We start from the raw sequence: 22,821 nt of genomic DNA, 5'->3' as shown, positions 1-22,821 counted from the left end.
CTACCGAACGAAACGAATCGCCTCCCGTCGATACTTTTTCCTTCGACCTCCGCCGAACGAGCGAATTCTCCGGCAAAGACGGGACGCGAGCCGAACGAACTGGGCAGGAGCGGGGCCGCGGATATCCAATCGGGAATTCCGGAATCCGCTCCGCTCTTTTATCGGAAACAAATCGTCTCGCCACGGGCCGTACCCGCTTACCCGGGTGGGGTCGACTTATTACCCACCCAAACTGCCGGCCGGCAATTGGAATTTATCGACGGCGGAGGCCCGGTTCGAAAGTCGTATACCGGTGGTAAAATGGCTTTTTACCCGAAGCTCCGCCACCCGTAACCCGGTAATTCGGCGCGCCGGACGACTAGGGTTTTTTCCGGGAAACACCGACAAACAGTTTAACGGACGATCCGTGTCCGGCGCCCGGGTACCGTAAATTTCGTCGTATTAATACCGGGCAAAGGGTAAACCGCTACGTCCCTAAAAAGTAGAGGGAGCTTCTTTCGACCGCCCTTAAAACCCGGCGGCGGTTTTCCGTATTCCGAAGGATTGCAAATTTGCCCGAACGTCGACCGGGCTCCCTCCCCGTCTTTTTCTCTTTTCCCATTAAAATCGATCGGGAGCGGGTTAAAAGAAAACTTATCTTTACACCCAAAGTGGCTCCCGCTTAACCGGCTGGGAATGGAAGCGTCTGCTGTAATTTCCGGCGGCCACGCTCGGATGGAAGAGAAACCGGGCCCGCGCCTCTCTCCCCCTCCGGCGCCAAATGGAGAACGGCCGCCGTTTCTGAGAGAAGGCTGTCGTTTCCTCCGACCGGTCGACCGAAGGAAAACGCGTCTAGACTCTCGTCCTCCTCCTCTTCCCACCTCCCCTACCGCCCGTTTGTCCCCGGAATCCTCTTTCCGGCCGAGTAGAAGCCGGGCTACCACCGCCGAGCGGGTCTCCCGTTCTCCGCTCCGCGCTTCCCAAAGCCGCCACCGCCGTTCTCGGTCTGCGACGGAAGTCTTCTCCTCCTCCTCCTCCCGTCGCCGGAATGCGGACGACCCGGCCGGATCGAAAGCGAGGCCGGCCTCGGCCGTCTCTTCCGGTCTGCCTTTCTCTCCGCCAGAGGGCGCCGGCCATCGAAGGCGGCGGCGGCGGGCCGACAGGCCGAAGCGCAGCGCAGCCCAGCGGACGGAAGGAGCGGGCCGCCGGAGATGCATCCGGGCACGCTTCTGTGCCTGCTGCTGGCTTGGGCCTGGGCCCGGGCCAACCCCGACGCCAAGAGGCTGTACGACGATCTGATGAGCAGCTACAACCGACTCATCCGACCCGTGACCAACAACACCGACACCCTCACCGTCAAGATGGGCCTCAAACTCTCCCAGCTCATCGACGTGGTGAGTCTCTTCCTCTTCCTTCCTCGCGCGCTTCCCTCGGGCCGAAGGAAGAAGCCGGAGAGGAGTTCTTTCTCCACTTTCTCCCAGCCGGGGTGGGACCGTAGCCTCCCGCTAACTAACGAGCCTCCGGAAGTCCGGGCCCGCCCCGGTCCGGTAAGCCCGGAGATCCGGCCCAATCCCCGGATGCGGCGATTACCGTCGCATTAGGACTGCGGTCCGCCGCCCTACCCGTCCGCATCCCCTTATCCGGTTGGATCTCTTCCGGCCGCGCGGCGGCGTCCTCCGCACCATCCCCGGGCGGCGGAGGCGGGCGTCGCCTTCCGCGGCTCCGGAGAGAAGGACCGGGGCCCTGCGCCGTTTTTGGCGGGATGCGTGGAAAAGGACGATTTCGGACGCGAAATAAAGCGGAAATTACCAGACCGTCGGTTATATACGGACGGAAGCGTTTCTCGGCGGATGGAGAAGACGGAAGTGGCGCCACCGCGGGGCAGGAGGAGGACGGGGAAAAGTCGGTTACGGTAGAAGAGGCGAAGGGAAGAAAAGAGCGCGGAGAAGCATTCCCGCGGCATCTTCCCGGTCGTCGTCGTCGGAATCGATCGACTATCCGCCGTCTACCCGCGGGGAGATCGATTCTTTCCAGCCTCCGTGGAAAAGGCGCGGTCCGCCTTTTCTTCGTCGGACGGATAATAGGAAAATTTCCTGGATGCCCGATGCCCTTTCGGGTCCCACGGGCCCCGGAAGAAAGAGGGGAGAATAAAAAGACGGCGGACGGATGCGGGAGAAAGCCGTTGAGCCGGAGCGGGGGTGGTCCGAGGAGAAACCGTCCTTCGACTTCCTCTCCTCCTTCCCACTCCGGAGCCGGACGGAAAAGCCTATTTTAACCGGGAGCGGCCAAAGAAGACTGGACGGGACTCGGGGTTTTTTTCGCGGTCGGGCCCTTAAATTCCCCCAGCCGGCATCCGCGTCGGTCGGAAACCCCCGCCCGCTCGGAAGGAGAGGAGGTTTTCCGACCGGGCGGAAATCGGAAAGTAACGGACCACGTCGTCTTTCGTCTTCCCCTCTGCTCCGGCGAGAGGAAAATCGGCCGGGCTCCGGCTTCTTTCTTCTCCGTCGCTCCGGCTTTCTTCCGCCCGTGGCCCGCGCGCGGGAAAACCTTCCCCGAAGTCCATTCCGGTGTTTTTCTCATACCGTTGTCTTTTTCTCTTCGACAGAACCTGAAGAACCAGATTATGACCACCAACGTCTGGGTCACGCAGGTGAGCTCCTCTCTCTTTTTGCGTTACCCGACCCGTCGGTCCCGAGGGTCCGGCCCGGGGTTAGGTTTTCTCGTCCGCTTTCCGAGTGCCGGGCCGCCGGGCCCCGGGGGGCGCCGTTTCTCGGCGGTGGCGGCGTCCGAAGGAAAACATTTCGGCCGGACAAAGGGAGGACGGGAAGAGCGCCGTTACGGCTAAAGTCGCGTACCGCCTTCGATTTGGCCGGACCTTAGAAATGGCGCGGGTCGGGTACTTAATAAATCCGGGTTCGGTGCCGCGGGTCCGACCGGTCGACGAGAATAACCCGCGCCGGGCTTCACCTCGTTATTCGGGTGCGGCGCGATTTACCGGGAGCCGAGAAAAGCGGTTCTTGGAAAAATCTCTTTCCCACGTTTTTCTTTTAATTTAAGTCGTACCCGACGTATGACGTAATGTACCGGTATTTTTAGCGTTACGGAATCGTCGTCTTTCTTTTCGTGTATATTTGTTAGTTTTCGGGGTAGACTCTCCTTCCACGCTTCTCTATTTACCTGTGAAGATAAATGAATAATGTAACTCGTATAAATATATTTGTTAGTTACGGAGTCGTCCTTTTAATCGGTCGAAATTTCCCGGTGGGAGATCGATAGAAGAGAACGGCGATTTTAATAAAGAAAACGACGAAATGAAATTTGTTCCTTACGGAATACGGTCGGAACCCCGTTCGTCCGGGTCGGATGGTCCAAACGTTATATACGGGGGATCGTACCGTACGTCCGACGCCGCTTACCTTATCGTTTCTTTCTCGTTAATTAGAAATGGTCGGACCATAAATTGATGTGGGATCCCGAAGAGTACGGAGGAGTGCAGCAACTCTACGTTCCTGCCGAGCAGATCTGGCTGCCGGATATCGTGCTGTACAACAAGTGAGCTCTCTCTTTTTTCTCGCCTACCAAACCGGCCGCGCCGCAGCCTTTCTTCCTCGGCCCGCCAAAATACGCCCCACCTTCTGACCCGGCCGGATTCTCCGACCCGTTCCGGTTTCCGGAAAAGGTGGGGCCGGTCCCCCGTCCGAGTTTCCATTCCCCGCGCATTTAAAGGGCTCGTTCTCCCGGTCTTTGTTTACCTTTATTTACAAAGTTGACGAAACGGGTGCCACCGGTAGGTATAATTCGGGACGGAAAGGGTGGTAAGGAAGAGGGGGTATGCTAGTGAGTAGAGAAAGGGACGAATATCGAGGTATTTTATAGCGTTTCGTTGGGGAAAGTTTACAAAACGTATAAACATTATTTCTACCACATCGATGTGTGATATATAACAGAAGATTACAACTAAATTAACGTAAACAACGACTCGAGAAGGCGGCATTTACCCGGGCACATTTAATAACCGTCGGTAGAGTTAACTGTAAAATATTTGGGTATTGAAATTGATGATAAATTACGACGGAACAACGGTATAAATAATCTTACACTGTCTTTATCTAGATTTATTGGAATATCGAAAAGAATAATGACTTATATAAATTCCGAGACTGTTTTCCGTTTATATCGCGCTTGTAGGGAACCCAAACTCCGATACGGTTTTTCCGTACGGGGCACAGCTTCTTTTGTATCGAACAGGTCGCGAGTCACGCAAAACAACTTTCTTAGAACATTATACAAGTTACCTTATAATTCTTCCGTCACCTCTTATTATAACCAAACCAAAATTGACAAATTAAAAGTTTTATATAAAAAAACAAGTTCTTTTATACAGCTTTAAACTAATAAAAGTAGGCAGGAAGGAATCTTATACGAGTGACGAGTTAAACAAATACTTTAGGCCCTCTAACTACAACTAGCGTGGAAAAATAATTTGATTTTACCACTGTTTTGGCCGAGACGCACCGATTATCCATTCGTATATAACCCGAATGCTTCGAAAGAAGAATACGAACACTCGAGAACTTACGGGCGATTTCAACAATGCGTTAAGAAATTGAACTGTGTCTAATTTTGTGTATGTTTTCTTTCTGCTGTTCTTTTTTTTTGTTTCGTTGATTGTTTATTTTTTATATTCGTATTTTTCCGACACTCGGAAAAGACCAATGGCCGTAGTGACGTTTAGTTAAATAAAATAAAATAAAAAAATACGTCGGTATTAAATGATTTGCATAAATATACTATAAACACGGATGGTAGTGCGTAAGTAAAAACAACTCGGATTTTAATATTATCGTCCGGCGTTATCTCTCTAGATTGAGACGCGCTACTTAACCGTCCACAAAGGCTGCTGGTGAGATCTAAAGCTTTAGTCCGCATTAAAAAATCGTCGAAGACCCTATCTTGATAGAGGAAGTTTGGGTTGCGTGGTCGGTTCTGTCCTCGGTAAAGAGTCGTTACCGTAAGTGGCTGGCGTTGGCTTGCGAATTTGCGGTAGGCGAAGATTAGACGAAGGCTGTCCCCGACATCACCGGGACAGTTTGCCGTGTTCCGTCAAAACTCGAGTCGGGACAAAGATCGAAACTCGATATCGGAAGCTCTAACACCCGGGGCCGGATTTACCAATCCAGGGGCCCTGGGCACAAATTCGGTGGGGGTCCCCCCTTTAAGAGTAGGCAAATTTGATGATTTAGAAACTTTACACAAAATACAGTACTTTCAATTAGATTTGAACTAGGAAGTTGTAAATTTCATTTTAAAATAAGGTTATTGTAAACACGCATATATTTTATTGTGTAAAACTAATTATTTTAATTTAACTGAAAAATACCTATGTGAAATTTTTTCCCGGGTTCGGTTTCTCTGCCCGTTGCCCTCGTGATTAAGCCACACTAGGCTGTCGCGGTAATAGAAAAAAAATTATGTTTAAATATAATTTTTTTTTTAGTTTTGTGGGGCCCTTATTTTGCGGGGGCCCTGGGCACAGGCTCCAAATGCCCTTATGTAAATCCGGCCCTGCTAACACCCACCGTTAAACTTAACAAAAACTTTATTATTTAAACACAAAAGGAACATACATTAACATTACAACTTCGCACAATTCATCCACGTCTGAAGAAAAAGGCGGGAAGACAAGAACAAAAGAAAAAGTAAAAAGGGTAGGGAAGCTTACCAGCAAAAACATTGGCGTTGCCAGCGATCGGCCGATTGGTGGCAACACGAATGTTTTTGCTCGTATTTTTCGACAGTCTCGAACGATTCCACCAGACTATCTCCGAGGTTCGCCAGGAACTCGTAGTTTGCGCTACCTGCGGGGCCGGTGTCGTCTTCTCGTTGCCGTAGATCGACGATTATTAACCGGGATTACGCGAGAAAGATTAATAATGGCCGATATACTATAAGAATATTCGAATTCTGCGCCCAGGCCTTTGACCACGTTACGGCACTCTACGCTTAGTTTTAAATAAAAATACAGTTATATTTTTATTATATTTATCCGTGTTCGTACTTGCAATTTTCAATTAATAAAATCTTTCTTACGTGTAATTGTACAGCGGTATATAATCGACCGAGGCGCCACTGCCTGACGAAATAAAACTTAGGAAACGGGCCGCTAAGGGATACGCCAGTCAAAAAAGATCGGGAACCGCTGCCGTGGATCGACGGTTAGATCCGTTTCTTCCGGGTGGCAAGCGGGATTTTGGTGAAGGACAACGGAAACCGGAAGGTGCCTGCGGTCGGACAGTCTGCCTCCTCGTTGCCCTCCGTCCCGGCGTAACCGGGCACCCGTTCGAATCCGACGCTACGGCCACGGGTATTCTCCCCGACGCAGTCGCGAAAATCGCAAACCTCCATTCCTTTCTCGTTAAGATTCTGCGGGCCGAATAGAGTCCGATAAGATACAAATACGTTTATTTCGAGCAAACCGGTTCTCGCGAATGCACGCTTAATCGCGTAAATCCCGGCTTACGGGACAGTCCGGAGGGGTCCCGATTCGAAAGCCGATCCGCGTGGTTTACCTCCATTCTTGTTACGAAAGCCGCGCCCATTTTATCGTCCCGTTTAGATCCGTCAGTAAAAACGAACGCATCGTAGGGGTATTGGGCGGTGGTAGAACGTCGTATATATCATATTCTAAGATGTAGGTTCCAGTCTTCTCGCTTTCGATACCATATTCGTCCGCGTCGGAATATTGCTCTTCGACGAGATTAGGGAGGGTCTTTGTCTCGTGGATCGAGATATACGTGCCTATCGAGTCGGTCTCGTGGGCGAGGTTCCGGAGCCACACGGCCGCCCTAGCCTTCGGATAAATGGGTGCGAGTCCCGCGATGACAAGTAAGACCGAAATAAGGGCCGTGTGGTAAGCCCGACAAATCGTCAGAGCGGCCCGACTTTAAAGCTCTCTCTGCGGACGCGTCGATTAAAAGCGGTCTTCGTCCAAATGGGGGATGTATACATAGCGGGATAGGCCGGATGGCCTGCGGATGTTCCGAGAGACGCTAGGTAGGATATTGGCCACTCAGTTATCTCTGGCACAAACACGGTTTACGATGTTTCTTCCGAGGAAATCGACAATGTTACAACGTTCTCGCTTAGAAATCAACGACGTTTCGATGTCACACTTAGGTAAATCGTATCCTTCGCTCTCGGTATTCTTACGTTCTCGATTGCGACGCGTGGAGTTTTCCGCAGAGGTGTCTTCTTAGAGAATATTATACATTCGCACTCGTCGAGATCGACCGGTAATTTACGATCCGTGCTCGGGAAAAGACGTGGCGAAGCAGCCGATTACGGCGAATTTGGAGGCGGTCGCATTTTCGATCACTAATTATTGCGATCGTATCGTCCGCATACTCTTGTATCAAATAGTCGCTACTTGCGTTTAGTGATGCGAGAAAGTTATCGTATAGGGCTATCCGTAGGGCCCGGGTCCGCCGCGCGACCCCGAGGACGGCCGTTCGGAAGAAGACGGTTACGGGTGGTGTTACTGCCGTAATAACTAACCCGTTTTTCGTGCGAGAAGCCGCTCGTAAGGTCGAAAAGTTCCGCGGACACTCGTAGTACGGTATTTACCGTAGAATCGCGGGCCACCAGAGACGGTCGAAGTCCGCGGTCGATACCGATCGGTAAAGTACGCTTTCTCGCTATTTTGGCCTTCTCGGCACGATCGAGTGCCGCGGAAATTGCGGCGATCGTAGACTCGCCCCGGGTAAACTCGCGTCGGTTAGAGTTTAGGAGGTTTTTCTTACGGAGGTGTTTCGAGACCCCGCCCGAATTAGAAGCTTATCCGGTAATTTACCAACGACACGCAAATAGGACGGAATTCGCTAGGATTAGTCGGACTCTTATTCGACGTTTTCGGTACGAATTTTGCCGCGGCCGTCTTCCGCGAACTCGGGAAGTAGCCCAGCGTTAGGCGAGGGTTAAACGGAGTAACGAGCGTGGTGGGAATAGTAACAAATGCCTCTTCGGCCATCCGGCCCGGGCGCCTTCTTTAGTTTTAACCCGCCGATGGCAAAGTTCACCTCGGGGAAAGCGAACGGACCGTCGTCGTCGCAGTCGGGCGGAATAAGTTCTGCCCGATATCGGTATTTAGCTCGTCGTCGTCGGATAGCGATAGCCGAAGAGACTGTCGGTAGTATCGGCGAAACGGGTAAACGACCCAACTTTAGGCATTAAGGCTGCCGGGGTATCGGCTTTATTTTTTATCTTTTTGAACGCGTCGTAATACGGGTGGCATCGAGGCCGATCGAAGTCCGAAAGTTCCTCCGGATTTTACGCCGTTTTTTGTCGATAAGGGTTTTGTACCGATGGAATTTTTTCACGTAAGCGTTCCTTAAGGTCGTTCGACCAGTATCGTTCCTTTCTCTCCGGAAGGCCTTTCGCGCTCTCCCGAACAAGTTCGGTTCGCTATCCCACCGAGGGACGAAACTTTTGTACTTTCTAGTACTTGTTGTCGAACGGTTATTATAACCGTGGACGATGGTTGTTTGGAGGCGAACGACGCACTCGTCGATATCGTGACGGTTCGTCGTCGACCCGGCGGACGGGCAGAACCGACCGTCCCGGGGATTGTTACGAAAACTGCCCTAGTCCGCGTGGTGATAAAGGTAACGCGGTAGGAGTTGTTGCGGGGAAAGGCGACGCCGGTCCCGATATATCGACGATCGCTCGCGCTCGGAGTGGTGTTTGCGCCGCGGGTGCCGATAAGGGTTTCCTCGCTGGGATTAGTAAGCGCGACGGCCGACCGTCTCTTCCCACCGAAGTAGGCGAGGAGGGTGCCGTATCGCGGGACGTTAGGCCCTAGTTTGTAACAAAGTTTTCCGGCCGACGACCTCCGGGGTTATTCCAGATATTACTGTAGGCCAGCGGTTCCCGGCGGTAAAATTTTCATAATTTTACTTCCGCTTTCGATTCGATGCGATAAGACGCGACGCGTAACGGGCCCGGTGCGAGTCATTAACTCCGTAATAAAGGCGACGCGTAGAATCGCAAAATGTAAAAAGCCTCGTACCGCGGCAGAAAAAGTCGTTCTACCGGCAGCCGTAGATACGGCGAACGTTATATAACGACGGGTGGGTCTGCGGGGAAGCGGCTTTCGATCCAATAACGCCATCGGTCGCGGAATACGGCACAAAGCGAAGGACTTCCAATGTTCGGTTAATTGAAAAAGTAAAAGAGAAGGAATTCGGGTCGCGGATAATAATAACGACGCTCGCTCGATTCGCTACGTACGGTTTATAGATAGTAATAACATTGTAGAAGACAGTATCACCGCCGGCGCTAAGGCTCGCGACCGGTTAGAGATCCTCGATATTTTTATAGCCGAAAGCAATTTGGAGTGGACCGAATGCGTCGGTATTTGTACCGACGGCGCTCGTCCGACGTCCGGGTGTTACGGAGGATTTCCGGCACTTTTTCGAGGCAGACCCCGATGCGCCGCGGATCCATCGCGTTATTCACCGGGAAGCACTCGCGAGAAAAGATCCGAATCCTACGTCGAACCGGCTCTTAGAATACGTAGTAAATTAGTAAACTTTATAAAAACTGGGCCGTCGAAGGCAAGATTTTTCAAAAAACTACGAGAATGCGGGATCCCGGCACGCGTCTTTTTTGTACCGCGGCACCGGGCAATGGCTCTCTCGCGGTAATATTTCGTCTCGTGCGTTGAACTGCGTCGGGAAATTTATATTTTTCTTAAAGAGGAAGACCGCGCGTATGCCGAAAATTCCGTTAATAAAGATTTTTTGCTAAAACTAGCGTATTTATGCGAGGTTATCGAAAAGCCGAATGCTCCGAATCCCTCCCCGCAGGGAGGCGACACGCGCCTTTTAAAGTCGATTGAGAAAATTTCGGCTTTTATAGAAAAAGTTAAAACTACGGAAAAGAAAAATAAATGACGATGGAGGAAAAGCACGTTTTTCCTTCTCGCGACAGTTTTTGACCTCCGACTCCGATGGAGTCGATTTCTCTCGAGGTACGAAATCAATTTTTGAAAACCTTTTATCAAAGCTCGTCAAAATGATAATATCGATACACTTGCACGGATTAAAGGTCCCTTTAATGCCGGTGCTCCGTCCGAATTCGCTGCTGCGAAGAAGAGAATCTTATCGAGTCGTCCGGCCGCGACGCGTCGAAAACAGAATTTAGCGGCGCGGAACGGACCGCGTTTTGTATATCGGTAAAAGACGAATATTCCCTTCCGAGTGGTAAAGCTCGGAATTTTACTTCCGTTCGCGACTTCTTATCCGCACCCGGCCGAGTTTGTCGCCGCGATAAAAACTAAGCGCGAAAATCGACGCGGAGAAGGGAACGAGGGTGGTCGTGTCCGGTTCGATTGCGGGGTTTGAGAAAATGTGCGGCGATCGACGGGCTCGTCCGTCCCGTTAATCATAATTAATAGAATTTGTTAACTTACGTTGTTTCGTTATCTTAAACACTCGTTTTATTTATTTTTTACTCGACGTCCTAACTCTTTAATTAAAAAAATATTGCCTATTTCGCTATTTCGCAAATTGTTGGAATTTGACGTAGGGCGCCTTGGGAAAATCTGAATTTGGCAAGGGCGCGGAGTATCGAAAAGGTTTGGGAACCGCCGCTCTAGGCGTTGGCGTCACTCCTTATCGACCGGGGAGCCCGACTGACGACGGCCCCTACGTTATCCGGTTCGCCTAAGACTGTCTATTGTTTCGCGGGAAGAACAGTAAACGAAGGCGTAAAAGAGCGTCTTTCCATCGATAGCGTGGTCCGGGGAAAGACGTGGCACGAACCGAACGGAGACCCGGGTTCCCCGCCGCCGTACCGGTTTTGGGAGTCGGGCCGAGGTATCTCGGAGAAAAAACGGACCGTCTGCCGCGGAAAGTGAAGCTGCCGTTAACGGTTAAAGACTCCCGAATCGCAATTACGTCGGTGTCCCGGCCGTTTTAAGGAAGAGGGAGGTCGGGCGTATCTCGGCCGCGGGCCGATTCCGGGTGACCCGCGGACGAATAAAGGTAAACGCGTACCGAGGGACGAAATTGGGAAGAAAAGAAAGAGCTAAAGTAGGGGAACGGAGCGGTTTTCCCTACAAATAGCGTGGGCCGAGCATTAGGCGTGGGAAGCGACTCGTTACGAGAGGATGCCGTAAAACACGTAATTCTCGGAAGTTTAGCCCCGGAAAAAGGATTAAAGTGTTAACCTTTCTTCGTTCCCGTTCGCCGGTGGGAGCCCGAGAGCGTGTTTATGGTAAAACGGAAGCCCGGACTAGGAACGGGGAAATTGGGTCGGGAGAGAAAATAAGCGGCGTGTCTAACCTTGTCCGTCCTCTTCGTCTCCCGCGGGAGAGGAAGAGGCGCTGATCCCGCTTTGTTGGCAGCGCCGACGGCAACTACGAGGTGACCATCATGACCAAGGCCATCATCTACAGCAACGGGACGGTGGTGTGGAACCCTCCCGCCATCTACAAGAGTTCCTGCCAGATCGACATTCAGTACTTTCCCTTCGACAACCAGATGTGCTTCATGAAGTTCGGATCGTGGAGTTACGACGGATACCGGGTGAGTCTCTTCTCTTCCCCTCTTACTCCGATTCCCGTCCGGCTTTTCCCCGAGGCCAAGGCGGAAACGGAAATAGTTTGTCGTATCGTACCGCACGCGCCGTTAGTAGACAGAGGCCGGCAATACGTTGGTAAAATGGATTTCCTCGGGGACCGCGTCGCTATTTTCAAACCGGGCTAAAGAAGGATCCGCGCCGGTAAACTGGTCGGACTGACCAAACCGACAGAACTCCGTTGCCCGGTTTGATTTTCGGCGAGTCGGTCGGCTCCTCTCCACCGACCGATGGACATCCTTTGCCGGACTTCTAAGACGGGTCTCTTCGGCATTCGGCTACTTTCTCCTACCCCTCCGTTTTCTAGCGAAAAATAATCCTCCCGCTAGAGACTTTCCTCCTTTCCCACTCTTCTTTTCTCCGCGGTAAAAGCGCCGCTTCGTCCGACCTCCGTGTTTCTTGGCAGGTGGATCTCAAGCACTTGCACGAGATCGAAAACGAAGACGTCGTGCCCATCGGGATCGACCTGACCGAGTTCTACTTGAGCGTGGAATGGGACATTATGAAAGTTCCCGCCAAAAGAAAGGAGAAATACTACAGTTGCTGCGAAGAACCCTACCCGGACATCACCTTCAACTTGACCATCCGTAGAAAGTCTCTCTTCTACACCATCAACCTCATCATTCCCTGCGTGGGCATCTCCGGACTCTCGGTGCTGGTCTTCTACCTTCCCTCCGACAGCGGCGAGAAAGTGTCGCTATGCGTTTCCATTCTTCTGTCGCTCACCTTTTTTTTCCTGGTCCTGGCCGAAATCATCCCCTCCACTTCCCTGGCCATGCCCCTCCTGGGCAAGTACCTGGTCTTCACCATGATCCTGGTGACGCTGTCGGTCATCGTCACCATCGCCGTGCTCAACGTCCACTTCCGCTCTCCCTCCACCCACCGCATGTCCCCCTGGGTGCGGCGAGTCTTCATTCGCACCCTCCCCCGCTGGTTGCTTATGCGCCAGCCCCAGTACAAAATCGAAACGGACAGCGAAGACAGCAAGGACGGTTCCAAGAGTAACGGGACGGAACCCTACCTCAAGGACCCGCTGGGAAACAACACCGAGAAGCACCCGGGCACTTCCCACTTTCGTCGGGCCGCTTCGGACGACGTCATCATCCACGAACTGGAATCCAGCCCGGGAATGGTGGAGAGGCGATATCCCCGCGAGATCGAGAGGGCCATCCACAACGCCATGTTCATCGCCCAACACATCGACAACCAGGACGACTTCGACAGCGTGAGTACGGCGCCCGCGGTTCGCGGGGCGGAGCGGCGCGGCGGCGACACGGACTCAAGCGTTCTTTCTCTTTCAGATCAAAGAAGACTGGAAGTACGTGGCCATGGTGCTGGACAGGCTCTTCCTGTGGCTCTTCACCGGCGCCTGCATCGCCGGAACCGTGGGAATCTTCCTGCAGGCCCCGCACCTGTACGACCAGGAGAAGCCCATCGACGTCAAGATCTCCAAAGTGCCCCACTTCCAGGCGGAGCTGCCCACCGACTACGCCGACACCTAGGGGTCCCGGCCAGAGACACGGACCGCGACGGGCCACGCGCCCTCTCTTCCGTCCCGGCCGCGGCCACCCCTTCCAGTTTTATCGCCGGGGACCGGGACCGGAACCGGAAGCGGTCTCCGGCGGGGCGGAGCCGCGCTTCTTCCGGGCGGCGGTCGAGTTCTTAGGAGCTTCTCTCGGAGCTTTTAGTCTGTAGAGTGTCGACTTTCAATAAAGCAAGATGCACTTTCTCGTCTCCTTCCCGCGGCTGCCGTTACTCGGGACGAAAAGAATCGCCACCAAAGTCGCGTGGAGAAGACGGTCCGGCGGGCGATCGTTAGAGTTACCGGGTTTTGCCCGCTTCGAAATCCGGGAAATAACACCGGACCGAGGACGAGTGTCCTTCGATCGGCCACTTTCGGATCTTTTCGTTCGCCGCGTTCGTTACGAAGAGGCGACCGATCGTCGGTGCGGTGTCGGTCGTCACGTCGGGCCGCAGACCCTTCGCTTCGAGGATAAGGTGTCGGCAATTAATTCCGTCGATCGATCGGACGAAGAATTCGTCAACCACCAAACAAGATCCGGTAACGTTATTTCTCACTTCGGTCCCGTTTCTTGTATTTTTCTTACATTTTTACAGTCTCGATTTTCGCGTTATCGCGAGACCCTCGTTTGGTGATAAAATCAATTATTCCTTAATTATCGGAGGCACACTTGGCGAACGGAAGCGCTAACCGCGGCTTTTCGTCGTTATCGACATATTTACATCTTAGTTTTCTAGGGGCATAAGGTATTTCTTACGTCGCGAACGGGAGGTTATTTCGCCATATCGCGGGTAATACCTGGCTAATTTCGCCAGAGGAAACTTTAGCCCGTATATTGTTAATCGAATTAATTTTATGGCCAATTAATTTACACGCCGCGTATACGGAACACTTTCCATCTCGGCGGCATTAAAAAAGTTTATCTTTTTCGTATCGACGATATTTCCGTGGCTTCCGGAGTAGTAATTTCGTAATACGGCGATACCGGGTTTTCGCCCGAAAACACCGGGCGAAATCCGAAACCGACGAAAACCCGGGCGATTATTTCCGTACGAATCGACGTAAATCCGATTAGTCGGTTCTAGACACTCCGAAATACATACCGAAACACATTTTATAGAGAATAAATACGGGGTTTAATACTAAAAACGATAAGAAATTAATAAAAAAAAAAGTTAATGTAAAGAATAAACGAACATTTGCCACGGCATTTTCCACCACGGGGCTAAAAGGAAAGGAAAACGATAGAATCGAGCGTATTCGAAATCTCGGCATCAATCCGGCCAGACGCCGCCGGCGTTTTCTAGGGAACTGCCCGGAATTTCGGGAGAGAAAAACAATAAAAATATTTCGAAAACAGAACTAGGGTTAAAGATTTTTCAATTTTAGTAGGAGCTTTAAATAATTATATCGATGGCGAGATTACACTTTAACAACTAACAACATCGCGACGTCCTACGTAAATCGAATTTAACGCGCGGCTTTTACTTCGGATCGCTCTAAGTCCTCGGGCTTTTCGATATCCCCGGCCAATAGAAGGCCGTCGTATCCCCTCGATATACGCCAGACTTACGCCCGGAGCGTAACGACCGTATTTATCGGTAAGAACTGGCGGGCTCGAGGCGAGGCCGGGCAAAGGCGCCCACCTATAACGGAGCCCTATTTTGGGACGACGGTAGCCGAGATTGCGCGCCCGGTCGATCGCGCGGGCCCGGGAGCCGCGGGCGTACGACGTAGTCGGAAGACGCGCTACGTCGTATATCGCGCTGGTTGCGCGGAAGTCTAAATCCCAGTGGCTTTTAGCCGAGCCAGAGAGATTCTGGAAAATTCTTGCCGCGCGCGTGAGGATAGACCTATATTCGATACTCGTCGTCCGGGATTACGTCTAGATCGCTGGTCCGGCCCGGGTCGAGTTAGCTAGTATCGCTTTCCCCGGTCGTCCATTTTATCTAGAATGCCGTGGCACTAAGTTGGCTCTCGATCGCGCAGTCGCTAGGATAAGAACGTCGTCCGCCTAAGCTATTGCGGCGTCCCGTCCGAAGTTTCGCTTCCGACGTAAGCGGGCCTTATTCTAAGACGGTTTTTTCGTTACCGCGCAGGCATCGGCTTTGTTTTGGCCCGGCCGATAAATCTTAGGTCAATAAGCCGTTCCGAAGGACATAAATGGAAAATTCGGACGATAACGAATCGTATATTCGTGTAGCTGTCGATTAATTTCGATCGTCGTTCCGATCTTAATCGTCGGACACACGCGGCGTGCACCTAACACCGTATAATTTACTATACGATAAGCGCGCCGTGGCCGTGGATTATAGTTTAAATAATAATATCGACGTCGCGGCTGCGTAAAAAACATCCGTTATAGATATTCGACGCCAATGGCAAATCCCGCCGACATTCCTTCCGCGGCTCCGTTTTCGTGGGCGGATTAAAACGTACGGTAAAACCCGCGTAAACCGAAATGGCGATTATCGAATATTTTTTCCGTTTCGAACGGGTTGTTTTTAACAGAAAATCTTTCCGTTCCGTTCCGGACGGGTTTTATCGTACGCTTTGTAATTTAGGTAAATATCGAGAGTCGCGGCAGCGAATCCCGCCGAGTAAAAAAGCCACCGACCGACCGTATGTACGAGAATCGGAGTTGCCGATTTTCGGGGACCGATTCCTCCGCCCCAAAGTCTAAAGCGATTCCGAACACGTCGTTCGAAAGCCGGGCATTTTCTCGGGTGGTACGCGAATTTCGACATTTTGTACGAAGCGGTGGCCGAAATAACAACGATCGAAAAGTGCAAAAATCTGCGTCTGGTCTTTTTCTTCCTCCGGCGTTGTAGACGCTGGCGGAGGAAAACTATCGAGTCTAAAAGCTCAAATTTTAAACTTAAGCCTTTCTGGTTATCGGCCAGGTGCCGGCCGAACTTCCGGGTCCGTAGACCGAAGTTGGCGGGGTTGGCTCTTTCGGTTTTACGGCCTTATTCTTTATTTATTTCCGATGCCGCCAGAGCGTAATCGGGTTAAGTACGGCGCTACATAAATGAACACATATATATATACATACATAATTAGAGATAGCGTTCAAACAATACGACGGCATTAGTGAAAATGGTACGAACGGACCGAGAGACGACCGATACAAACCGACCGAGACGATAACGCGAAGAGTCGAAGAACGGAATAACACGCGCGGTAAAAATGTAAAACGTAATACGACTTAAACGGTAGGCGAATAGAGAAAATATGTATATAGAGATACGATGCGGCGTATAACCGGTAGCGATAGGCCTACGCGCAAACGCGGGCAGTGAGCCAACGAAAATAATGCCCGACGACACGCGCACGCGTCCGGCTTAATGTACGGTCGAGCGCGGGTGATATTTACCAATCGAGTATGGCCGCGTTGCTTTATGCGGCGAGTGTGTAGCCAAACGACGTCGCGAGCGGTGTTGGCCAATTAGAAACCAGTTTCGGTCCGTTGGCCGTAAAGCGCTTCTCGAGCGCTGCGTAAAGAAACGCGGCGTAAAGAAAAAGTATAACTTTTTTATTTTTCGTCTCCGGTCCAAAAACTCGGAGTAACCGCCGTCGGTTTCGTCCAACGGTGCGTTAAAATTACGCCTATCGTCGTTTGGCAAATAATAAACCGGAAACGGCCGTTAATAGCGTTAAAAATCCGTCGGAGAGGACCCGGGCCGAGAAAGTGACAAATCTTTTTTAAAATTATCCGCTTTTCTCTTCGGCAACGGAAATTCCGTAGATCTAGGGACGAATTGCGGGCGAGTCTCGGCAGGCCGGACCGACCCACCTTTCGGCGGTTTTGTAAATGTTTCGCCTTTACGTCTACGCCCACCTCGTTTATAAATAGGACTTCGGTCGAAAGGTAAAACAAAATGACCTTTCCGTAGGCTTACCGGGACAATTTTGAGAAAATACCGGCGACAGAAAATAAAGCCTCCTAGGATAAGCACCTACGAAAAGGCGTAACAAAAAACCGGTTAAAAACAACTTTTAATAACTCGACTAAACCTATTTTATTATTAATATCTATCGCTAGTTTATCGACTTTCTTTAAAAATTCTTTGTCACTTAAATCTATACGTTTAAAATACGACAATATATTTGAGCGAGTTCCTATAGAGGGGGTGCACGTGACGTCACACGACTCCACTCGCATATACAGGCACCGTATTGGTTGCCGATTTCGCGTTACCCCGCTCGATCACTTTATTACGTCAACGTGGAAGAAAGGAATTTTACTGGCTTTGCAGCCGATTTAAAAGGTAATGATTCGATAAAATATAAAGAGAAAACTTCTTTTATCGAATTGGATCCACGAGAAACGAAACAAACGGATATTTCGTCCAACGATTTAACCACGTGACCAACTATAGAACGCGGGGACGAGTAAATTATTTGGTTTTAACAACCTGTCACACTGGATCGGACGAAGGCACACAAATCACTCGATGCTCGTAATTAGTTGAAGCGGATTTGTTCGTCGTGATATTTTATTCGTAATGATGTAATTTTGCTTGTAGGAAAGGTACGTATTTTCACGCGAGACTTTCCATTACTCGTAACATAACTGCGTTAATATAAAGATGAATGTAATTTTATATTTAGTCACATTTTAAGTTAAATTGTATTTATAATTACCATTAAATTTATTTTTGTCACTATGGTTTTGTGTCGCGCGAGTCTCTAACAACCCGATATTAAGATTAAATGAATTAGCCTAATAAATGTGGCTATAATAAATCGGAGGGCTTATCGCATCGGGGACTGACTGCAACAAAATAGACTAAATTTTTATAAAAATTGGCCTTCGATTAACCGCAATCAAATTTTTAGTAGAATGCGTTTCGGGCACAAAAACTCATCGGCCTACATACACCCACACAGTATAAACACAAATATCTATCGAGACCATCGTAACATAAATAGCGATTCCGGACTAATACATTTTGGAATTGGCTAATCGGGACTTTTTATGTAAAGGAGTTTCCAAATAATTTACTCGTCTCCACGTTCTATAGTTGGCCACGTGGTTAAATCGTTGGACGAAAAATCCGTTTGTTTCGTTTCTTATGGATCCAATTCGATAAAAGAAGTTTTCTCTTTATATTTTATCGAATCATTACCTTTTAAATCGGCTGCAAAGCCAGTAAAATTCCTTTCTTCCACGTTGACGTAATAAAGTGATCGAGCGGGGTAACGCGAAATCGGCAACCAATATGGCGGACGATTGTTTTGTTGGGCGGAGCGATGACGTTATATCACGCGACTGCACCCCCTCTATCGCTCGCCTTACGTTTCGCGCATTTCCAGTGATTTTTAATGTTACCGAAAATTTTAAACTGCGCCCTTCGTATTTCATTTTGTCGATACCATCGCAGACTTTTTCGATCGTCTTTTTGGCGTTTTGCAGATTAAATTCATTTAATGTACCGGTACGGTACGAAATAATCGCGAATGCCGACTGGCGATTCGAACCCGACTAAGGTAGGACCGGCGCGAGAATGTTTCGGTCCGGCCAACTCCGATGGAGACAAAATATCTAAAAAATGAAATAAAAATATCCGAATCTCGTAGGCTACGCGCTATTATAAATTCTGTGAAAAAATAAAACACCTAAATTCGTTACGCCGTACGCTATAAATTTTGGGGGAAAACATCCAAACATTAAAAATACTTAGATGTAGATACAAAATGTTTAGATCGGCAACGGCGAGTGCGACGGAAGGGATTATTTAGTTGCCGAATCGCCAGTTTACTCCGGGCCGCACCATTTTCACTTCTTGGATATTCGGCACTTTTAAAATTTTACCAAATAACCGGGACGATCCCGGTCAAAACGGGCCGTCCGGTAAGCCTATTTTTACGTATAGACACAAACGACGAATGGTGCGAATTAGTGGATTTTCGTAAATGGAATAGGGAAAAGGCGGGAAAGAGCGGCGACGGCGCCAACGACCGAGAAAGTTTAGTCGCGATAGGGCGAGTTCGGCCTTTACCGCACCGGGAAAACGTGGTAATCGTAATACGAATTAACCGAGGTAAAATAAAAATACTCTTTTCTATCTCTTATATTTTTTGTTTTAATGTACGTGGCTTAAGTAAAAATTAATAAAAGTTTTAAAATTCGTTTATCGTTTTCGCTTTCGGACACGATTCTACAAATTTTCGGGACAGCGAGCAAACGAAAAGGCTTACCCACTCGTTTTTACGCGGAAAATTTCGATATCCCTTCTATAGTCACGCGGCTTCTGTGAGAAGCCATCCGGTCGTTATTTTCGTGGCATTTTTCCTGAAATTTTTAAAAAAATTTCAAAAAATTTAAGTTCTCCAATCTTTTCGAACTGCAAAAAATGCAATAAATAACATTTTTATTGCGCGCCGAGTTTACTCAGAAAAAATTCCCAAAAAGTGCTGGCGTCTGACAAGCTTCCACGCGACTATGCGCGGTAGTAAAAAATCGGGGAAAAAAACGAGTTCGCGATAATCGCTATCGTCGATCGCGACCATCGCGAGCATCTTCTTCGCTATCAATTCTTTTCTCTCAACAATATTATTTTTTTTCACTAAAAAGATTCATTCTAGCTTGATTTTGAACCGAGATATCGAGATTTATTACTAAACTCGGCGATGTCTTATTATACTCTGCGAGAAATCGCGTTTGTCCGCGCGAAAAATAACAGCGACAAAAATTTTCAAAATTAATATCTTTAATACAAATTGCGCTAATTGTACAATTTTTTTTTTCACGCGTAAGAATTTCATATAGGTATTGTTGCGAATGCATTTTTTTGGTAAAATTTCGAGAATATTTTTAGTTATAGATAGATGAATTTACGCATTTGACATCGTGTCGTAAATTGCCGAACTTTCGATGGTCCACGCATTATTTTTTTGATTGCTTCATTTCGTGCGCAGAAAACATTTATATCTATACTATTAACAAAGAATTTTGATAGATTGAATAATATTTTAAGCGATGTCGAGTTTTATATTAGATGATCGAGTTAAGCCTAACACACGACTATATCATATTCAAAATTAAAAATAAAATTCGTGTGTAGAAATATAAAGAAAATATCTGTTAAATTTTAAATACGACATTCATATGAGTAAAACAAAATAATAACTTTGTCAATTGGTCGATTTACGAGTCAGAAAGAAGCATTTGAAAATAGGGTCATAAAACCATCAACGTTTATTGACTTTCGCGATAGGGGGTATAGCGAGGTATATTGACAAATTTTACGCAGTAGTACGAAATTTTTGCTGACTTCACTCGAAAGTGTCATATTTCTTCCGCATTTACAAACAAACCCGATGGCGATCGGTGAAACTCGAGAGAAATTACGGCGAGTTGAAATTTGATATGTTTATTTTTTGCGTTTTACGTATCAAATTACATTAAATTTGACACAAATGAAGCATTCGTGTCAATAAGAAAATATTTGACACTGTTTAAAAGTAGAAAAAATAAAGAAAACAAAGATGTAATAATAATTTTTGAAGCGAAACCTAAAATTTTGCAATTTAAAGATAAAAAATGGATTCTGTCAGACGCCGCGCGATAAAGGGGAGGGTGGAATAATCACGCGAGTATAGAAGTGATATAACTCGCGTAGAATTAGAAAATTGTACACGACGTAAGAACAAAGCTAAAATTTGGTAAATCTGGTTTGTAATTACGTTCTTTTAAAAATATGGAGCTACTATAGATTACCACCTATGGAATTTCGGGTCTTTCGATATATATCTGAACTCGGGAGACCGAGACGGGTTCAACGATACCCTACTTTTGGACCGAAGACGAAAAATAAAAAAGTTATCATACTTTTTTCCGGCGATCGCGCGATGACAGGGAGTCGCGTCGCTCTCTCCGCTAAGTCGGCCTCGCTATCGCGATCGGGAGTCGCGTCGCTTGCCGTTAAAATTGCCTTTAGTAGACGTTTCCCCCCTTTTTTTACTTCGTTCAAGAACTACCGTGAATCGACCACTAGTTTAGCACATGGCGGCGTGTGGTAGCGCCCATACGAGAGGTCGGTCGGGCCGCCGTGTTCGCTGCCATAACCGAAATGGCGATCGCGCGACGATCGGAAGTCGCGTCGCTCTCTCCGCTCTCGTATCGCGTGTTTAACCCTCCGGGAGATGACCGTAGTCCGACGTCACGGTTTGCAGACTTTACCGCAAGATGGCAGTACTAGCAACTACGGTGCCGTCTTCGTGAGAGCATTAAAAAAGTATGGTCGGTGAAAAAGTATAACTTTTTTATTTTTCGTCTCCGGTCCAAAAATAGGGTACCGTTGAACTCGTCTCGGTCCCGAGTTCAAATATATAATCAAAGTCCTGAAATTCCATAGGTGGTAATCTATAGTACACCCAAAAATATAAAATACAGTAGAGAGTCGTTAATCGGAATCAATTGGGGACTGGGGCTGTTCAGATTAGTGATTTGTTCCGATTACCGATTATGTACGAAAAAATACATTAACCTGTCCGATGTTCAAATTTTTCTCCGTTGCGTGTCGCTTCGCGTCGAATTTTCGTCGATTTTAAGCCTAACGAAAATTTTTATAATAATAACCGAGGCAATCGTATCGTTAAAAATTATTTCTTTATTTTGTACAAACAAAATAAATATATTGAAAAATATGAAAACATAAGAATTAAACTTTAGAAGTAAATCTAGTATCAAGAACGTTGGATTCGGCACGACACAGTCCGACCGAAAATCGTTCCGATTATTGGCGATTCCGATTAACGACTCTCTACTGTATGGTAATAGATGGCACCGAACGCACTTTTAAATGCTGCCGTTACAGGATTTTTACCGGGTTACTTAACAACTGGTACAGAAGTAGAACTGCGACGTATAGCGAAGTCGATCCTTGCCGAGACGACGAATTCGTCCTTAGAGAATCGCAGTCGGTGGTCGAAGACGGAAACGGCCACACCTCGTCTTATAAACCCAATTTTTAACTCGACCCCGCAAAAGCGTACAAATCGCGCCGATCCGAAGATTTCGGTAAAGACTTCTTCGGAACGTACCGTACCTTTTCGGCGAGAAAAAGTTAAGTACGTTAATTAAAACAAACCGTAGACACTCTGTGGTTTTATCGTTGTACCGACTCGAAATGTACGCCTTACGATACTTTTATCGGCCGTGGCCCGGCACGGCATCGTGGTAATTGTCGAATTTGCTTCGTTCCGTTTTTAAATTTACCTACACCCGTTAGGCCAACCACTCCGAGTTTACGCTTTCCCCCAGTTAACGTTTGCTTATCCCGTTATAACGGAAGGAAAGGTCAGAAATACGGCGCCGGGAAAAACGCGGGCGGTAACGCGTACTGTACATCCGGGACTTCGATACGTCGCACGCAAATGGTCTATATGCAACTGGCGCTTCGCTTCTCGAGCAAATTTTACGCCGTCCCAGTCTTTGGAACTTTGGCTAAGAGACGTCGGGATTGGCGGATTGGAGAACGAGCGGCTGCAGTTTTTAACGGTGTTTTTGATTCGTTCGATTCCAAACGTAGGCGCGGATTTTAGTAGTGTCTCGTTCCCGTTAACCAGAGTCCGTCTAACTGCGTTCCGGAGAAAATTTTTCCCTCCGATCTCGGACCTTTAAATTCCCTACGCGGGTCTTTCGCCCGGCAACCGGCAAATTAAAGGGGCCGAGA

The 22,821-nt window shown here is 48.7% G+C and overlaps 1 protein-coding gene across 1 annotated transcript; it reads left to right on the top strand.

Moving 5' to 3' along the window:
* Window positions 1–1,083: 1,083 nt before the first annotated feature.
* LOC136973354 (acetylcholine receptor subunit alpha-like 1) lies at window positions 1,084–13,355 on the top strand. The gene is made up of 6 exons (XM_067268087.1): window positions 1,084–1,373; window positions 2,585–2,629; window positions 3,422–3,531; window positions 11,384–11,564; window positions 12,023–12,841; window positions 12,918–13,355. The coding sequence occupies exons 1-6, from the start codon at window positions 1,191–1,193 to the stop codon at window positions 13,116–13,118; spliced, it is 1,539 nt and encodes a 512-aa protein (XP_067124188.1). The 5' UTR covers window positions 1,084–1,190; the 3' UTR covers window positions 13,119–13,355.
* Window positions 13,356–22,821: the final 9,466 nt, after the last annotated feature.

Source organism: Centruroides vittatus, unplaced genomic scaffold (genome assembly GCF_030686945.1).
Source record: "Centruroides vittatus isolate TY-2023 unplaced genomic scaffold, ASM3068694v2 contig_3147, whole genome shotgun sequence".
Taxonomy (NCBI): Eukaryota; Metazoa; Arthropoda; class Arachnida; order Scorpiones; family Buthidae; genus Centruroides; species Centruroides vittatus.
This window is presented reverse-complemented; position numbering and strand designations above follow the sequence as displayed.

What these genes read in the sequence shown, in the direction of transcription:
- LOC136973354 (XM_067268087.1), top strand. Translation starts at nt 1,191, where the DNA reads ATGCATCCGGGCACGCTTCTGTGCCTGCTGCTGGCTTGGGCCTGGGCC. An exon ending in CCAACGTCTGGGTCACGCAG is followed by an intron (nt 2,630 to 3,421) that starts GTGAGCTCCTCT and finishes CTCGTTAATTAG; the next exon opens with AAATGGTCGGACCATAAATT. An exon ending in ACCAGGACGACTTCGACAGC is followed by an intron (nt 12,842 to 12,917) that starts GTGAGTACGGCG and finishes TTTCTCTTTCAG; the next exon opens with ATCAAAGAAGACTGGAAGTA.